The 18,386-nt window shown below is 37.5% G+C and overlaps 1 protein-coding gene across 30 annotated transcripts in view; it reads left to right on the top strand.

Moving 5' to 3' along the window:
* Enox2 (ecto-NOX disulfide-thiol exchanger 2) overlaps positions 1–18,386 on the top strand; it is a 341,637-nt gene that overhangs the window by 269,882 nt on the left and 53,369 nt on the right. For 29 of the 30 annotated variants that reach the window (XR_012444306.1, XM_074063083.1, XM_074063082.1 and 26 more), the window contains 3 exons: positions 10,921–11,154; positions 15,654–15,866; positions 17,604–17,710. Coding sequence is in view for 29 of the 30 variants with exons in the window: in XM_074063083.1 (XP_073919184.1) it covers positions 10,921–11,154; positions 15,654–15,866; positions 17,604–17,710 (554 nt within the window). In the remaining variant the exon portion in view is untranslated. The remainder of the gene's footprint in view (positions 1–10,920; positions 11,155–15,653; positions 15,867–17,603; positions 17,711–18,386) is intronic. The other variant, XM_074063084.1, reaches the window with a different exon arrangement.

An 18,386-nucleotide genomic window follows, 5' to 3' on the forward strand; every position in this document is an offset into this window, starting at 1 on the left:
CCCCAACACAGCTCCAAGCACAACTTCCTCTGAAAACTTTTCTCTGATTGTTCTGCCCCAGGCTGATTTAGGCATCCCTTACTGAGAGCTCCCACAACACTTGGTGCTTCTTTACAGCATAACATCTATTATACCATGGTATAACTGGCTCCTTCCACACCCATCTCCCCCACCAGGCTATGAATTCCATAAGGGCAAAGACTGTGTCTTATTTACCACTGAATCCCCAATACCTAGGATGTAACCTGCCACAAAAACAGGTGCTACATCAGAGTTATAGAAGTGTATTAATCCATTTTCTCTTGTGAGAACAAAAGAACCCAAGACTGGATAGCTTATAAAGAATAGAAATAGATTTGGCTTACTGTTCTGGAGGCAGGGAAATTCAAGAACATGGTACTGGCATCTGCTTGGCTGATAAGAGCCTTCTTGCTGCATTATAATAGGGCAGAGGGTATCACGTGGTCAGACAGAGCAAGTGTGGTAAACTTAGAACTCTCTTCCCTTCTTTTTTTTTCATTTTTCTTTTATTATTCATATGTGCATACAAGGCTTGGTTCATTTCTCCCCCCTGCCCCCACCCCCTCCCTTACCACCCACTCCGCCCCCTCCCTCTCCCCCCCTCCAATACCCAGCAGAAACTATTTTGCCCTTATTTCTAATTTTGTTGTAGAGAGAGTATAAGCAATAATAGGAAGGAACAAGGGTTTTTGCTCGTTGAGAAGGATAGCTATACAGGGCATTGACTCACATTGATTTCCTGTGCATGTGTGTTACCTTCTAGGTTAATTCTTTTTGATCTAACCTTTTCTCTAGTTCCTGGTCCTCTTTTCCTATTGGCCTCAGTTGCTTTAAGGTATCTGCTTTAGTTTCTCTGCGTTCAGGGCAACAAATGCTAGCTAGTTTTTTAGGTGTCTTACCTATCCTCACCCCTTCCTTGTGTGCTCTCGCTTTTATCATGTGCTCATAGTCCAATCCCCTTGTTGTGTTTGCCCTTGATCTAATGTCCACATTTGAGGGAGAACATACGATTTTTGGTCTTTTGGGCCAGGCTAACCTCACTCAGAATGATGTTCTCCAATTCCATCCATTTACCAGCGAATGATAACATTTCATTCTTCTTCATGGCTGCATAGAATTCCATTGTATATACATACCACATTTTCTTAATCCATTCGTCAGTGGTGGGGCATCTTGGCTGTTTCCATAACTTGGCTATTGTGTATAGTCCCGCAATAAACATAGATGTGCAGGTGCCTCTGGAGAAACTGGTGTCACAGTCTTTTGGGTATATCCCCAAGAGTGGTATTACTGGATCAAGTGGTAGATCCATGTCTAGCTTTTTAAGTAGCCTCCAAATTTTTTTCCAGAGTGGTTGTACTAATCTACATTCCCACCAACAGTGTAAGAGGGTTCCTTTTTCCCCGCATCCTCGCCAACACCTGTTGGTGGTGGTGTTGCTGATGATGGCTATTCTAACAGGGGTGAGGTGGAATCTTAGCGTGGTTTTAATTTACATTTCCTTTATTGCTAGAGATGGTGAGCATTTTTTCATGTGTTTTCTGGCCATTTGAATTTCTTCTTTTGAGAAAGTTCTGTTTAGTTCACATGCCCATTTCTTTATTGGTTCATTAGTTTTGGGAGAATTTAGTTTTTTAAGTTCCCTATATATTCTGGTTATCAGTCCTTTGTCTGATGTATAGCTGGCAAATATTTTCTCCCACTCTGTCGGTGTTCTCTTCAGTTTAGAGACCATTTCTTTTGACGAACAAAAGCTTTTTAGTTTTATGAGGTCCCATTTATCTATGCTATCTCTTAGTTGCTGTGCTGCTGGGGTTTCATTGAGAAAGTTCTTACCTATACCTACTAACTCCAGAGTATTTCCTGCTCTTTCCTTTATCAACTTAAGAGTTTGGGGTCTGATATTAAGATCCTTGATCCATTTTGAGTTAATCTTAGTATAGGGTGATATACATGGATCTAGTTTCAGTTTTTTTGCAGACTGCTAACCAGTTTTCCCAGCAGTTTTTGTTGAAGAGGCTGCTATTTCTCCATCATATATTTTTAGCTCCTTTGTCAAAGACAAGTTGGTTATAGTTGTGTGGCTTCATATCTGGGTCCTCTATTCTGTTCCACTGGTATTCATGTCTGATTTTGTGCCAGTACCATGCTGTTTTTATCGTTATTGCTTTGTAATATAGTTTAAAGTCAGGTATTGTGATACCTCCAGCATTGTTCTTTTGACTGAGTATTGCCTTGGCTATTCGTGGCCTCTTGTGTTTCCATATAAATTTAACAGTAGATTTTTCAATCTCTTTAATGAATGTCATTGGAATTTTGATGGGAATTGCATTAAACATGTAGATTACTTTGGGGAGTATCGACATTTTTACTATGTTGATTCTACCAATCCATGAGCATGGGAGATCTCTCCACTTTCTATAGTCTTCCTCAATCTCTTTCTTCAGAAGTGTATAGTTTTCCTTGTAGAGGTCTTTCACATCTTTTGTTAGGTTTACACCTAGGTATTTGATTTTGTTTGAGGCTATTGTAAATGGAATTGTTTTCATACATTCTTTTTCCGTTTGCTCATTGTTAGTGTATAGAAATGCTAATGATTTTTCTATGTTGATTTTATATCCTGCTACATTGCTATAGCTATTGATGATGTCTAGAAGCTTCTGAGTAGAGTTTTTTGGGTCTTTAAGGTATAGGATCATGTCGTCTGCAAATAGGGATATTTTGACAGTTTCTTTACCTATTTGTATTCCTTTTATTCCTTCTTCTTGCCTCATTGCTCTGGCTAGGAATTCCGGTACTATGTTGAATAGGAGTGGAGATAGTGGGCATCCTTGTCTGGTTCCTGATTTTACAGGGAATGGTTTCAGTTTTTCTCCATTAAGTATAATGCTGGCTGTAGGTTTGTCATATATAGCTTTTATAATGTTGAGGAACTTTCCTTCTATTCCTAGTTTTCTTAGAGATTTTATCATGAAATGATGTTGGATCTTATCAAAGGCTTTTTCTGCATCTATTGAAATGATCAAGTGGTTTTTGTCTTTGCTTCTGTTAATGTGGTTTATTATGTTTATTGATTTTCGTATGTTGAACCACCCCTGCATCCCTGGGATGAAGCCTACTTGGTCGTGGTGAATAATCTTTTTGATGTGTTGCTGAATTCGTTTTGCCATTATTTTGTTGAGGATTTTTGCATCAATGTTCATTAAGGAGATTGGCCTATAGTTCTCCTTTTTGGAGGTGTCTTTGCCTGGTTTTGGGATAAGTGTAATACTGGCTTCATAAAATGTGTTCGGCAGTTTTCCTTCCCTTTCTATTTCGTGGAACAGTTTAAGGAGGGTTGGTATCAGTTCTTCTTTAAAGGTCTGATAGAATTCAGCAGAGAATCCATCAGGTCCTGGACTTTTCTTTTTGGGGAGACTCTTGATTGCTGCTTCAATTTCATTTTGTGTTATAGGTCTATTCAGGTGATTAATTTCCTCTTGGTTCAGTTTTGGATGATCATATGTATCTAGAAATCTGTCCATTTCTTTTAGATTTTCAAATTTATTTGAATATAGGTTCTCAAAGTAGTCTCTGATGATTTCCTGGACTTCCATGGTGTTTGTTGTTATCTCCCCTTTTGCATTCCTGATTCTACTAATTTGGGTTTTTTCTCTCCTCATTTTAGTCAGGTTTGCCAGGGGTTCTATCGATCTTGTTTATTTTTTCAAAGAACCAACTTTTTGTTTCATTAATTCTTTGTATGGTTTTTTTGGTTTCTATTTCGTTGATTTCAGCTCTTATTTTTATTATTTCTCTCCTTCTATTTGTTTTGGGATTTGCTTGTTCTTGTTTTTCTAGGAGTTTGAGATGTATCATTAGGTCATTGATTTGGGATCTTTCAATCTTTTTAATATATGCACTCATGGCTATAAACTTTCCTCTCAAGACTGCCTTAGCTGTGTCCCATAGGTTCCGGTAGGTTGTGTTTTCATTTTCATTGACTTCTAGGAACTTTTTAATTTCCTCTTTTATTTCATCGATGATCCATTGTTCATTAAGTAATGAGTTATTTAGTTTCCAGCTGTTTGCATGTTTTTTGTCTTTACTTTTGTTGTTGAGTTCTACTTTTACTGCATTGTGGTCAGATAGTATGCATGGTATTATTTCTATTTTCTTATATTTTCTGAGACTTGCTTTGTGCCCTAGGATATGATCTATTTTGGAGAAGGTTCCATGGGCTGCTGAGAAGAATGTATATTGTGTAGAGGTTGGATGAAATGTTCTGTAGACATCTACTAGGTCCACTTGATCTATTGCATATTTTAGATCTTGGATTTCTTTATTGAGTTTTTGTTTGGATGACCTATCTATTGATGATAATGGAGTGTTAAAGTCTCCCACAACCACTGTGTTGGCGTTTATATATGCTTTTAGGTCTTTCAGGGTATGTTTGATGAAACTGGGTGCGTTGACATTGGGTGCGTACAGATTGATGATTATTATTTCCTTTTGGTCTATTTCCCCTTTTATTAGTATGGAATGTCCTTCTTTATCTCGTTTGCTCAATGTAGGTTTGAAGTCTACTTTGTCAGAGATAAGTATTGCTACTCCTGCCTGTTTTCGGGGGCCATTGGCTTGGTAAATCTTCTTCCAGCCTTTCATCCTAAGCATATGCTTATTTCTGTCGGTGAGATGAGTCTCCTGTAAGCAACAAATTGTCAGATCTTCTTTTTTAATCCATTTTGTCAAACGGTGTCTTTTGATGGGTGAATTAAGTCCATTAACATTAAGCGTTAGTACTGATAGGCATGTGGTGATTCCTGCCATTTAGTTGTCTTAGTTGTTTGAAGGTTTGATTGTGTGTACCTAACTTGATGTTACTCTCTACTGTCTTGCTTTTTCTTATCCTGTGGTTTGGTGCTGCCTGCCTTTTCATGGTTAAGTTGGGTGTCACTTTCTGTGTGCAGGATCCCTTGCAGAATCTTTTGTAATGGTGGCTTTGTGGTCACATATTGTTTTAGTTTCTGCTTATCATGGAAGACTTTTATTGCTCCATCTATTTTGAATGATAGCTTTGCTGGGTAGAGTATCCTGGGGTTGAAGTTATTTTCATTCAGTGCCCGGAAGATCTCACCCCACGCTCTTCTTGCTTTTAATGTTTCTGTTGAGAAGTCTGCTGTGATTTTGATGGGTTTACCTTTGTATGTTACTTGTTTTTTCTCTCTTACAGCCTTCAATATTCTTTCCTTAGTTTCTGAACTTGTTGTTTTAATGATGATATGTCGTGGAGTAGTTCTATTTTGATCTGGTCTGTTTGGTGTCCTGGAGGCCTCTTGCATCTGTATGGGAATATCTTTCTCTAGATTTGGGAAATTTTCCGTTATTATTTTGTTGAATATATTACGCATTCCCTTCGCTTGCACCTCTTCTCCTTCTTCGATGCCCATGATTCTCAAGTTTGGTCTTTTGATGGAGTCCAATGCCGCTATGGAGGTCCTACCCTTATGACTTCATCTAATCTTAATTGCCTCCCAGAGGCCTCACCTCCAAATGCCATTAATACATGAATTGGAGAATAAAGTTTCCAACACAAAAACTTTTGGAAGACAAGTTCAAATCAGCAGGAAGAATTTGGGAAAACTGAGACAAGGAATTGGAATTATTATGATTTCTAATATGTACCATAAAGTGAAGCCTGGTTGCCTTTTGGGTTGGTTTGAAGATAAAGTTTCATGGTTGATCTTTTGTTTATTTTGAATTAATATTTTTCTTTATAGGACAGAGGATAAATATGCTTAAAAGAAAAACCACAGGATAATTGGAAAGGGCACAGAACAATTAATTATTTCTCCATCTAAGAGTAATTGTTTAGAATAATTGAGTTCAAGTGCTAGACATTTTATGATGGTGGCACCTTCATTCACATGATGGGTGCATATTGAACATCTCCTTTGTGTAAGCTATGTTGCTACATCCTGTACAGTGTAGAAAATTGATAAAACCCAGTTCTTCCCTTTAATGAACTTAGGGTTAGTATTGAACCATGCATTCATTTTTTATGTTTAATACTTTCATTTTAAAGATACTGACTTTTTCATTTTATTTTATTTTTAAACATTTTTATTAGCATATGATAGTTATACAGGGTGTTTCATTGTGACATTTCCATATATACATATATTGCATCCCCAGTTTGGTTTATTACCTTCCTTATTCTCCCTCTTCTCCCACTCCCCTTCTTGAAAAGGATAAGGAAGAGTAATATAGGGGGTTTGAATGATTAAAGTACAATATGCTTACAGAGAAAATACCAAGACAATACCCCACTGAACAATGAACAGACACTAAAATAATGAAGGACAGAAATATAAAATAGGACATGTTAAAGAGGGTAATAGCAGGAGGTGAGGGTAAATGAAGAGGATAAACGAGTGTGAATATGATTGAGGTACTTTCTATGCATGTATGAATATAGGACATTGAAATGTGTCAAAGTTATTCATTTATTAAAGAAGTATTTGTTCAGCAACAAGCATTACTCAAGACACTGATAAGACACACTCACTGCTAATAAGAACAATAATTTACAGCTATGAGTGCCATGGGGGGAGGGGAAGTAGAAAAAGGGGGACAGAGAGAAAGAGGGAGAGCGGGAGAGAGAGAGATCCAGAAAGATAGCTTTTGCACTAGATCTTTGACAAAGAGAAAGCATTTGCTATGGACATTTGGGCAAAGAAACAGGTACAAAGGTGAAAAGCTTTGGCAAACAATCAAGAAGCAGTGAGTGGTGGTTTGTGTGCTAAGTAAACATGAAAGGGGAAGGGAAAACATCAGTTGTTCACACAATTTGAAAGGTTTAGCAGTTGGGTCTTTACTCCTCAGGTAATAGGGAATTGTTGAAGAAATTTCTGAAAAAAGAAAGTGATTGTTTCTGAAAGATAAATCTGACAGTTCTGTGTAAAAATGGATTACAGAAGAGGTCAGTTAGAAACTTGTTGCAGTAGGCCAGGAAAAAAGTAACAGGGATTTGAAAAAGTAGGCTAGTGACGTGGGGAAGGAGAGGGGGAGGTGGATGAAGCATACTCATTACAGTTTCTAAATGCTGGAGAATCTAACTACTGAACATTAGATAGCACTTAGCAACAATAGCAGAGCTTCCACAACAGACTATTGTAATAAGAATGTAAAGGTCTCAAAAAGCCCTAAATAGTTATACCTAAAAGAATATGCAAATGCACTGCTCAGGAGGCACCCATGTAAACATAACTGAAATCACTTTCTATTAACAACCACCTCCTAGAAAAATTCCCAGGGCTGCAAAGGAAAGGGGATGGCAATCAGTGCTGTGAAAATCACTAAATTTTGTCTTTTAATTTAAACCACCTCCTGGAAGATCACAAGTGCTAGAATCTCCTGGATGGGATTTTTTTTCTTACTTTATAAAAGAAAGTGTTTAAAATAAGCAAACAAAAATCTCTTATTTTGGTGCTAGAAAATGTAGAATTAATCTTTTTGTTGTTGTTGGAATTAAAGTGCCTTTGAGAGTTGACACTATACATAGTGCACCTACCCATAGTATCATAACATCTTAGCATCTTTAGTGTGGTTTACATAAAGCTTTCATATGATCCTCTTTTTTGATCCTCTCCACAATCTTGAACACGCAGGGTAATGATTTGTAGCCCCATTTCAAATAAAATGAATGAGAGTACAAATACATTGCAGACTTCAAAAGGTCCTAGAAAAGTTTGCTTATGAAATATGTTTATTATTCCTCTTTCTAGAAAGAATACATGGTACTTTTAGTGTTACTCAACATTATCCTTTACAATAGCTATATGGAAGTATAATATTTGACATACAATGAGCTTCACATAGCTCAAAAATACAAGTATATAATATTTGATATATGCATACAGCTGTGAAACCATCTCCAACAATCAAAATAATGAATATGCCTACCACCTCCAAAAGCTTCCTTCATGCCCTTTTTTAATCCCTTCTTCTTTCCCCTCCCTACTTCCTTTTCAAGCAACTGCTTATCTGTTCTCTGTCAGATTAGTGAGCATTTTTCTAGAATGTTATACAAGTGGCATCATACATTATGTATGCTCTTCCTTCCTTTGTATAGATCTAGATTTCTATTTGGTGTCTTTTCCCTGTGCTTAAATTCCCTTAGATATTTTTCATAGTGCATATCTGCTCCTGATGAACTCTTTTAGCATTTGTATGTTTCAAAGAGAATTAATCCCAGCACTTGGGAGGCTAGGACAGGACTCCAAACAGGAGAGTTTGAAGCCAAACTGGGCTATATAACAAGACCTTGTTTCAAAAAATATCTTTTACTTCACAATTTTTTTGTAGGACTGGAATTTGAACTTGGGGTTTCATGCTTGCCAAGCAGATGCTCTACTGCTTAAGCCACAACTCCAGTCTATTTTGCTCTGGTTATTTTGGAGACGGGGTTATTTTGGGGACTGGCATCAAACCAGGATCCTCCTGATCTCAGCCTCCCAAGTAGCTAGGATTACAGATGTGAACCACCAGTGCCTGGCTTCACAATTATTTTCCAAAGATATTTCTTCTGGGTATGCATGTCTAGGTTGATGGGGTTGTTTTCTTTTCCTATCTCAGATATTATTCCACTGTCTAATTACTTACATTGTTCCCAACAATAAATATGATATTGTTCTTACCTTTTCTTCTCTATACATAATATGCCTTTTATGTATGGCTGCTTTTAAGATATTCTTTATTGGTAGTATTGAGAAGTTCAGTTACGATGTTCTTTGGTGTAGTTTCCTTCATGTTTCTTGTCCTTGATGTTCATTGAACTTCTTGGATCTGAGGGATTTCAACAAATTTTGAATTTGTTTCCTCCTTTTATTGAAGTTTTTTCTGTTCCTTCCCTTCTCCCCTCTCTTTCATAGCTCCACTTAAGCATCTATTTGGATCTGAAGGATTTCAACAAATTTTGAATTTGTTTCCTCCCTTTATTGAAGTTTTTTCTGCTCCTTCCCTTCTCCCCTCTCTTTCATAGCTCCACTTAAGCATCTATTAGGCCTCTTCATGTCTCACAGTTCACTGGTTCTCGGGTTATTTTTTTTTTCAATCTTTTTTTTCTCTATTTCATTTTGGATAGTTTCTATTGCTCTTTCTTAAAGTTCATTATTTTTCCCTTGCAATGTCTAAGTTGCCATTAGTACTATCCAATAATTTTTGTTTCACCTTAGACATTGTAGTCTCAATCTTTAGTTTGACTTTGGCTCTTTTTTGTAAGTTTTATATTTCTACTTACTGTGTTCAGTATTTTCTCTAGCCACTTAAGCATATTAAACCTAACTTTAATTGTTGTTTTTATGTTGTTATCTATTAATTACATCATATGTATCACTTCTGAGTTTTTAAGTCTTAATTATGGGTCATATTTTATTTTTCTGTGCATACCAGGTAGGTTTTTATTGCATACCAAATATTCTGAATTTCACCTTATTTAGAGACAGGTTTTTAAAATTCCTATACATATTCTTGAGCTTTGTTCTGAGATGAAGTTTAGTAACTTGATAGCATTTTAGTCCTTTTGAGTATTGATTTTTTAAGTATTGTCCAGCAGGAACAAAACAAGTCAGCACTAACTTTTCTCCTCTATTAAGGAAAAACCTCTGATTACCCAATACTCTATGAAGTATGACATTTTTCTTCTCTAGTTGGTGGGGGAAAGAGTTATTTCTAGCTTTGTGTGAACTCCAGAGATTGTTGCCTTTAATATGTGGTTGGTTTTCACTTATATAGACATCAATACTCAGCTAAATAATCATGGAGGACCCTCTGCAGATCTCTGAAGTTCTTTCTTTGTGGAGATTTCTTCTTTCTGGTACACTTTTATGAACTCTGTTTATCATAGTCACCTTAGGCTCTAAGTTCAATCTTTTCATCTTGGGAAGACAACCATGCCCTGACAGAGACAACCTCTCAATACTAAGACCTGGAAACCCCTTCCAAATAACTGAGAGCAATCATAGGGATCACTTCATTTGGTTCTTGTCTCTCAGTAATTGTCTGATTCATTGTCTGATGTTCAGTGTCTTAAAAACCATTGTTTCATATATTTTGTTCTTATTTTTAGATTTTAAAGGAGGAAGGCAAATCTAACCCCTGTCTTAGCCAGGAGCAAAAATCTGTTTGGGGTATGATTCGAGAGAATACAGGAAAGCACAATAGATTTGGAGTCTACTAACTGGATTCAATTCTAACTCCTTTTTTGGCCCAGGGAAAGCTGCTTAACCTCTCTAACCTTGCCGGTGATCAGTTTTCTCTTTGGTAAAATGTTTACCCTGCAAACTTGTGCTAACAGTGAAATTAGATTAATGTGTATATATGCATCTAGCTCAGTTCCTTAACCTTAAAATATACCTAACAATTTTTTTCATGTTTGTTCAGAGACTTGACTTGGGCAGTATATACTTGGCACAAAAACTGGAGGTAGAAAGTTGAATGCTGGTTTGCTAAATTCTACTCCTATACCAATATTACAATCACACCAACATTTTTTTGAGGTACTGGGGATTTGAACTCAAGCCCTACTCCCTGAGCCACTCCACCAGCCCTTTTGTGATGATTTTTTTTGAGATAGGATCTTGCCAATATTTGCCCAGGCTGGCTTTGAACTACAATCCTCCTGATCTCTGCCTCCAGCGTAGCTAGGATTGCAGGTGTGAGCCACAGGTGCCCAACTACCAACATTTTATATATCCCAAATTATGTGTCTTGCTACCATGAGAACGAAATTTGGGATTATGTGGTCACTTGGAGATAACTACTCAACCATATCTGAAACACCAAACTTGGAAAAGTACTTGTAGTTGCTCACTCAGTTGGCTGCTGTTCTCTGTCTTTCTCTCTCCCTCTCAAATTTAGGTTATCGAATTCGCCTAGGCTCTAGTACTGACAAGAAGGACACAGGCAGGCTCCATGTTGATTTTGCACAGGCTCGGGATGACCTGTATGAGTGGGAGTGTAAACAGCGCATGCTAGCAAGAGAGGAGCGCCACCGTAGACGGATGGAAGAAGAAAGACTGCGTCCACCGTCCCCACCCCCAGTGGTTCACTACTCAGATCACGAATGCAGCATTGTTGCTGAAAAACTAAAAGGTATAGAAAGCATTCAAGCTCCATGATTAAAAGAACTCTTTTTAGAAGGAAATTTAATAAATATTGTTGTGTTGTTGCCAGTTACCCTTTCAATTTCTCACTAATAGATTCTAAGCATTTCTTGTGTTGGAGCCTTGCTGATAGAAAAATGTACCCAGTTACTCAAGAACCAGAAAAGTTGTCCATGCTTCCTATGTTTCTGCTCCTTCATTGTCTCGAGGAATGGTATATTTCTCTCCAGACATCAGGTGATTAAGAAGAAATAGGATTTTTTTTCCCACTTTCCACACTAGAGACTTTTAGCTATGACTCATGACTTAGGACCTATATGTGTCCCCTTTCATAGTGAATACAAGTTAGGTCTGAATTCTAAATCAGATGCATGAACTAGCATGATAGAATTTGATGTGAACCTTAAAAACCCTGGAAAAATCTTTGTTTTAAAGATGAGAAATTGAGGACCAGAAAGTACTAACAGTATACATTCTTCTTCAATTATACAGAGACTTAGCCACCACCAACTAAAAGAAGATTTTTTTAAGAACTTAAAAAGGACAATTTATTTCACCCAGTGACTGTAAAGACTTGTGGATATTGTTAAGTTAGACTGATTTTCCTTTAGTTTTAATTCCTCTATTTCTTGTTTGATTCTCACAGCCCCTTTGCTAATTTAACATTAATTGTCCTGCCTATTCTCTTATCTTTGTAGCTCACATTCAGTCTCTCATTTTCTGAGTATTGCTGATTTTATTGAATGAATGCTGGTGTCCCATTGATCTTATTGATGACACCAACCCAGCTTGTGTGAGTTTGCCCGGCTTCTTGTGCTCTAAGCTCAGCAAGGTCTTGCTAATTCCATTTTCCAATTAGATCTCACTCACCAAAGTTGCTTACAGCACATAATCTCAGGGATTCACACATTTAAGAAATTTCTTTGGGTCCATTTTGGCTTCTCTCAAGGGGAAAAAAGAAAACAGAATCCAGAATAGTGACATAGAAATAATGGTACATTTTGAAAAACTGGATAGACAGAAAACATCTTGGCATCTTGGTAAGATGCCAAGACTTGCCATTTCACATGATACCAAACAAGTCAGTTTACATTAAAAAATGAATTTGCTGGTTGCATGGTCCTCAAGAGAAGCAAAAACTAAGCATCAACAATAAAGGCTGCATCCAACTAATGAAATGAAAGCTGCTATACAGGGAAGGCTCATCTCCTGTTATGTCTGCAGTGAAAAAAAGACAAGAAGTTAAAATTGCAGTGCAAGGTATTTCCACTTGACATAAGGGCTTCTGGCCAGAGAGGTATGTGAAGCCCTAGGAAGGGGCTTCAATGGGATGCTAATTGACTCTCCCTCTCAGGAGTCTATAACAGCAGAATGTGTAAATGGCTAGCTCAGGGATCTGGTCTGGAAGCTTTGGAAGAGCTGTGCCCCTATCTTTTTTTTTTAATTATCCATTTATTCACATGTGCATACATTGTTTGGATCATTTCTCCCTCCTGGCCCCTCCCACACCCTCTCCCTCCTCCCCCTCTCACTTCCAGGCAGAACCTGTTCTGCCCTTATCTCTAATTTTGTTGAAGAGAAGACACAAGCATAATAATGAAGACAAAGCATTTTTGCTAGTTGAGTTAAGGGTAGCTATACAGAAAGATTCCTAACATTGCTTTCATGTGCACATGTGTTACAACCCAAGTTGACTCATCTCTAACTGATCTTTATACTGGTTCCTGATCCCCTTCTCCTGTTAACCTCTGTCGCTTTAAGGTTTCTGTATTAGTTCCTCTGGAGTGGGGACATCAAATGCTTTCATGTTTTGGGTTTTCTACCTATCCCTATATCTCCCGTATGTGTGCTCCCCTTGTCATGTGACCCAAGTCCAACCACATTGCTGTATTTGCCCTAGATCTAAAGTCCGCATATGAGGGAGAACATACGATTTTTGGTCTTCTGAGCCTGGCTGACCTTGCTCAGAATGATGTTCTCCAGTTCCATCCATTAACCTGCAAATGATAAGATTTCATTCTTCTTCATGGCTGAGAAAAAAATTCCATTGTGTATAAATACCATATTTTCTTAATCCATTCGTCAGTAGTGGGGAATCTTGGCTGTTTCCATAACTTGGCTATTGTGAATAATGCTGCAATAGACATGGGTTTGCTGGTGCCTCTGGAGTAACCTGTGTTGCATTCTTTTGGGTATTGCTGGATCATATGGCAGATCTATGTTTAGATTTTTAAGAAGCCTCCAAATATTTTTCCAGAGTGGTTGTACCAGCTTGCATTCCCACCAGCAGTGGATTAGGGTTCCTTTTTCCTCACATCCTCGCCAACACATGTTGGTGGTGTTTTTGATGATGGCTATTCTAACAGGGGTGAGGTGGAATCTTAGTGTGGTTTTGATTTGCATTTCCTTCATGGCTAGAGATGATGAGCATTTTTTCATGCGCTTTTTTGCCATTTGAATTTCTTCTTTTGAGAAAGTTCTGTTTTGTTCAGTTGCCCATTTCTTTATTGGTTCATTAATTTTGGGAGAGTTTAGTTTTTTGAATTCACTATATATTCTGGTTATCAGTCCCTTGTCTGATGTATAGCTGGAAAATATTTTCTCCCACTCTGTGGGTGTTCTCTTCAGTTTAGAGACCATTTCTTTTGTTGTGCAGAAGCTTTTTAATTTTATGAAGTCCCATTTGTCCATCCTTTCTCTTAGTTGCTGGGTTGCTGGGGTTCTATTGAGGAAGTCCTTGCCTATACCTATTAGTTCCAGAGTGTTTCCTCCTCCTTCCTATAGTAACTTTAGAGATTCAGGTCTGATATTCAGGTCCTTGATCCATTTTGAGTTGATACTAGTACATGGTGATAGAAATGGATCTAGTTTCAGTTTCTTGCAGATGGTTAACCACTTTTTCCAGCAACATTTGTTGAAGTGTCTTTTCTCCATCATATGTTTTTGGCACCTTTGTCAAAAATGAGGCGGGTATAGTTGTGTGGATTCATATCTGGATCTTCTGTTCTGTTCCACTGGTCTTCATGTCTGTTTTTTTGCCAGTACCATGCTGTTTTTATTGCTATTGCTTTGTAATATAGTTTGAAGTCAGGTGTTGTGATAGTTCCAGCATTGCTCTTTTTGCTGAGTATTGCCTTGGCTATTCGCAGTCTCTTGTGTTTCCAAATGACTTTAGGGTAGATTTTTCAATCTCTGTGATGAAAGTCATTGGGATTTTGATGGGAATTGCATTAAACATGTAGATTGCTTTTGGTAGTATCGCCATTTTTACTATGTTGATTCTACCAATCCATGAGCACGGGAGATCTTTCCACCTTCTGTAGTCTTCCTCAATCTCTTTCTTCAGGAGTTTGTAATTCTCCTTGTAGAAGTCATTCACATCCTTTGTTAAATTTACTCCTAGGTATTTGATTTTTTTTGAGGCTATTGTGAATGGAATTGTTTCCATATATTCCTTCTCAGTTTGTTCGTTGTTGGTGTATAGAAAAGCTAGTGATTTTTGTAAGTTGATTTTGTATCGTGCCACCTTACTGTAGCTGTTTATGGTGTCTAAGAGTTTTGGGGTAGAGTTTTTTGGGTCTTTAAGGTATAGGATCATATCTTCTCCTAGCTAGCTGCAGGAATCTACTTGTAGGGTTCCTCAGGCAAGAGAAGAAAGGATGTGAATATAGAAATAAAATCAGCTGTATCAAAATAAATTTTGGCTCAGACTGAGTGGGAGGCCTGAAGCTATGGATTGGATGCAGGGTTGATGTTATAAAAGGTCAAAAATGTAAGTGCTTTTACCAATGAATTACCCTCTTAACTCTTTCCTAAGATCCTTCCAACACTATAATTCCGTGGATCCAGAGTAAAGTTACTATCAAACTCAAATTTAGGATTCATGTTTGCTTTTCCTTATTAAAACACAAGACTGTAGAATTTTGAAGTCATCACTGCTGATTCATAATTTATTCTGTCTCTCCCTTTCTCACATACACACAGAGAAATCTCTTTCTCTCTCTCTCTCTCTCTCTCTCTCTCTCTCTCTCTCTCACACACACACACACACACACACACACACAATTTAAAAGTTTAAAATTTTGAAATACCTGAAAACTATGCTATCAGAATAGAAAAGTTTTTTGTTTCAGGGTTAGGGGGTGTGGCTGGGGATTGAACCCAAGGCCTCATGAATTACATCCTAACTTTACTACACTAAGCTACTAAAAAACCAGCCTAGAGGTTTTTTAAGGAAAGAAAAATCAAGTCTTTCTGAAACTCTTCATAAATCATAGCCAATGTGACTACTTTTTGAGTCTTCTATTCTTTGTTTGCTTGCTGCCTGTGTGTGCACATGTGTGCATATGTGTTTCCTTACCTCATCTATTCATTTAACCACAACTGCCAAAAAACAGTGGTGACCTCCTTGCTAGCATGTTGGGGAAATAGATCAAGATTTGGTTACCTTTGATAGTTCTAAAAAATAAATTCTCTTTTATTTTTCAGATGATTCCAAATTTTCAGAAGCTGTGCAGACCTTACTTACCTGGATAGAGCGAGGAGAAGTAAACCGTCGTAGTGCCAACAACTTCTACTCCATGATCCAGTCAGCCAACAGCCATGTCCGCCGTCTGGTGAACGAGAAAGCCACCCATGAAAAAGACATGGAAGAAGCAAAGGAGAAGTTCAAGCAGGCCCTTTCTGGAATTCTCATTCAATGTGAGTAGACATTAGAGTTCTGCTGGAAAGGTGAGAGGGCCCTTCACTTAGTCACTATACAAAAACCCAGGCCTACAGAGCCATCCTATGTCAAAAATCAAGGCTGCCCTTCTCACTGCCTTGTGCTCTCCTCATACTGCCAAATGCCAATGCTCTAGTTTGCCAGGATATATGTGAGCACCTCCTAATTTTCATCTTCTCTGATATATCTACTTCAGCTCCGTAGAAACACTGATACATGGATCATATCCCATCTTTATAGCCTCAGGCCTCTGTGGAGGGTTGAATATTTCATTGCTAAAGTTAGGATGTAACAGCATTTTAAAGCAGCTTTTTGTTCAGATTTGCATCATTATTATTATGTAGTATGCTTTTTAGGAACTTATAGTGATAAATGTAAATTATTTCCCAAGTTGATTGAATATAAAACATATTTGCTACTCTACATTTTGTATTTAGGTTCCTTTCTTCTACTACCTTTGCTGGATATAACATTGTGTGGGTGAGAAGCTATTGAAATAGCCATTTTCAAAAAGAAGTACCACTTCAGGTCTATCCAAGTTCTCTTAAATGAGATACACCAGATAAATTCACAAATAATTTTTTTGTTCACCACATAACAAAATTACACACTCATTTCTTTTCAGTAAGGAACTATATTTGCCTTAGGAACAAGGGTGCAGTTTTATGGTTTTGCTTTTAAACAATTATGGTCCACTATTCCTATACTTTACTTTCCATACTTGACTCATACATAATTGAGATTAAGGAGGAGTTCCATTTTCCGCTTGTTTTTTGAAAGTATATATGGTTCTAACATCCAGGAGGCAAAAGCACATGTCTTCAGGACTTCAGAATAAGTAGAAAAAGGAAGTAACAAGGATTGTGAGAATATAAATTCTTAAATCATTAGCACACAGAGTGCAAACAGGGCTTCAAAGAAAAATATAGCACCTCCAGATTTTCCTACTGTTGAACACCCAACTGGATGGGGTCTTTTGTGTTGCTTTTCTTTTCCCAAAAAAGTCATATCTAAGATTCCTTTCTCTTGAAATTGTTAGTATAAAACTCCAGAATATTTGAACCCATTTCCCCATTTAACATTTTAAGAGACCCTGAAAAACACTCTAGGAGTGCACTCATACAGTATTCTTCCATAAAACTTACATTTCTCCAGTCAATAAACCTGTTTGGGCAGACTTACAATAGACTCAATCATCATACATTTTGATTTGATACTTCTGGTTAAACATACCTCAGAATAGTGAAAGGACAAATTGTACTGAAGTAAAGCAGCCCAGCTTATTTCAGAAGGCTAGTTAATAAAAAGAACCAATAGTAGATATTGCTGGTTTAGTTTACTTCCATGCTATTCGGGGTCAGTGGTACTAAACTAAGCACAAATACTAATCTAAAACACATTTACAATAAACCTTGCCTCTCCTGCCTGAATACACACTGTCTGTATTAAAACCTTAGTCACCATTTCACCACAAACCTTCTGGAGTTCCCTTTCTTCTTTCTATATATTGATCTATATATTCCTTTGAGTCCTCTTTAAAAATCATAGTGCCTCAACACAAGTAGCTTTGTCCAAGTACAAGCTCAGCCTGGTATAGTGTTATGACAAGAACATAGAAGTCTAATGCTTCTTTTTCTTTCCTTTCTTTTTCTCCTCTCTTTTACCATCCCTGGATGATACTGTGGCCTGTTCTGACTACTGATTTGATGCTGCAGTTGAGCAGATAGTGGCTGTGTACCATTCTGCCTCCAAACAGAAGGCATGGGACCACTTCACTAAAGCCCAGCGTAAAAACATCAGTGTTTGGTGCAAACAAGCTGAGGTTGGTAACTTTTTACTCTGGTAGCTCCTCAAGGGGACAGTTTCTTTCTTTAACAAGTTATTAATTTGGAGTTTAGCCAGAATTAAATAGTGCCAAACTCCCATGGTCACAACAAGGCCCTAATGAAACACTAAGATGTGCTCTATAGCCTGTCAGTGTCCAGACCACCTGCTGTCAAAAGGGTAATAAATGTGCATGTGTTGTCTTGAATGCATTCTGAGGGATGGAAGTCTTAGTAGGGAAAATGTAGGTGGGATAATTATAAGTTTACTTCTCTAAGCTAGCTAGTCTTAAGTATAACAATAATTACTGACTTGTGCTTCTAGTGTTAGTAATATTAGAACTGTCTTACATTTATCAGAGCATCTTGAAAGTTGAGGCTAGAAGCTGCCTGGTGATACATAAGAGCAAAGAAATTCGTGAGCTTTTTTTTTTTATATCAAATCTTCCCAGTCATCTTCATAACTAGCATATTTAAATGTAAGAGAGGATGCTGGTTTCAGATTAAGGTTGACACACACCTCTCTGATTGTGCTTAAGTAACATTTTCAGCATAACACCAGAGTATTTGTGGTATGATTAGGTTACTCTTCTGAATTGGAGATTAAAAGCCAAGGTGGAAGGTTTTTTTTCATTGATCTACCTTTGTAAATGGTGTTACATATGCATCAAGTTC

This window comes from Castor canadensis, chromosome X, assembly GCF_047511655.1.
Source record: "Castor canadensis chromosome X, mCasCan1.hap1v2, whole genome shotgun sequence".
Classification (NCBI taxonomy): Eukaryota; Metazoa; Chordata; class Mammalia; order Rodentia; family Castoridae; genus Castor; species Castor canadensis.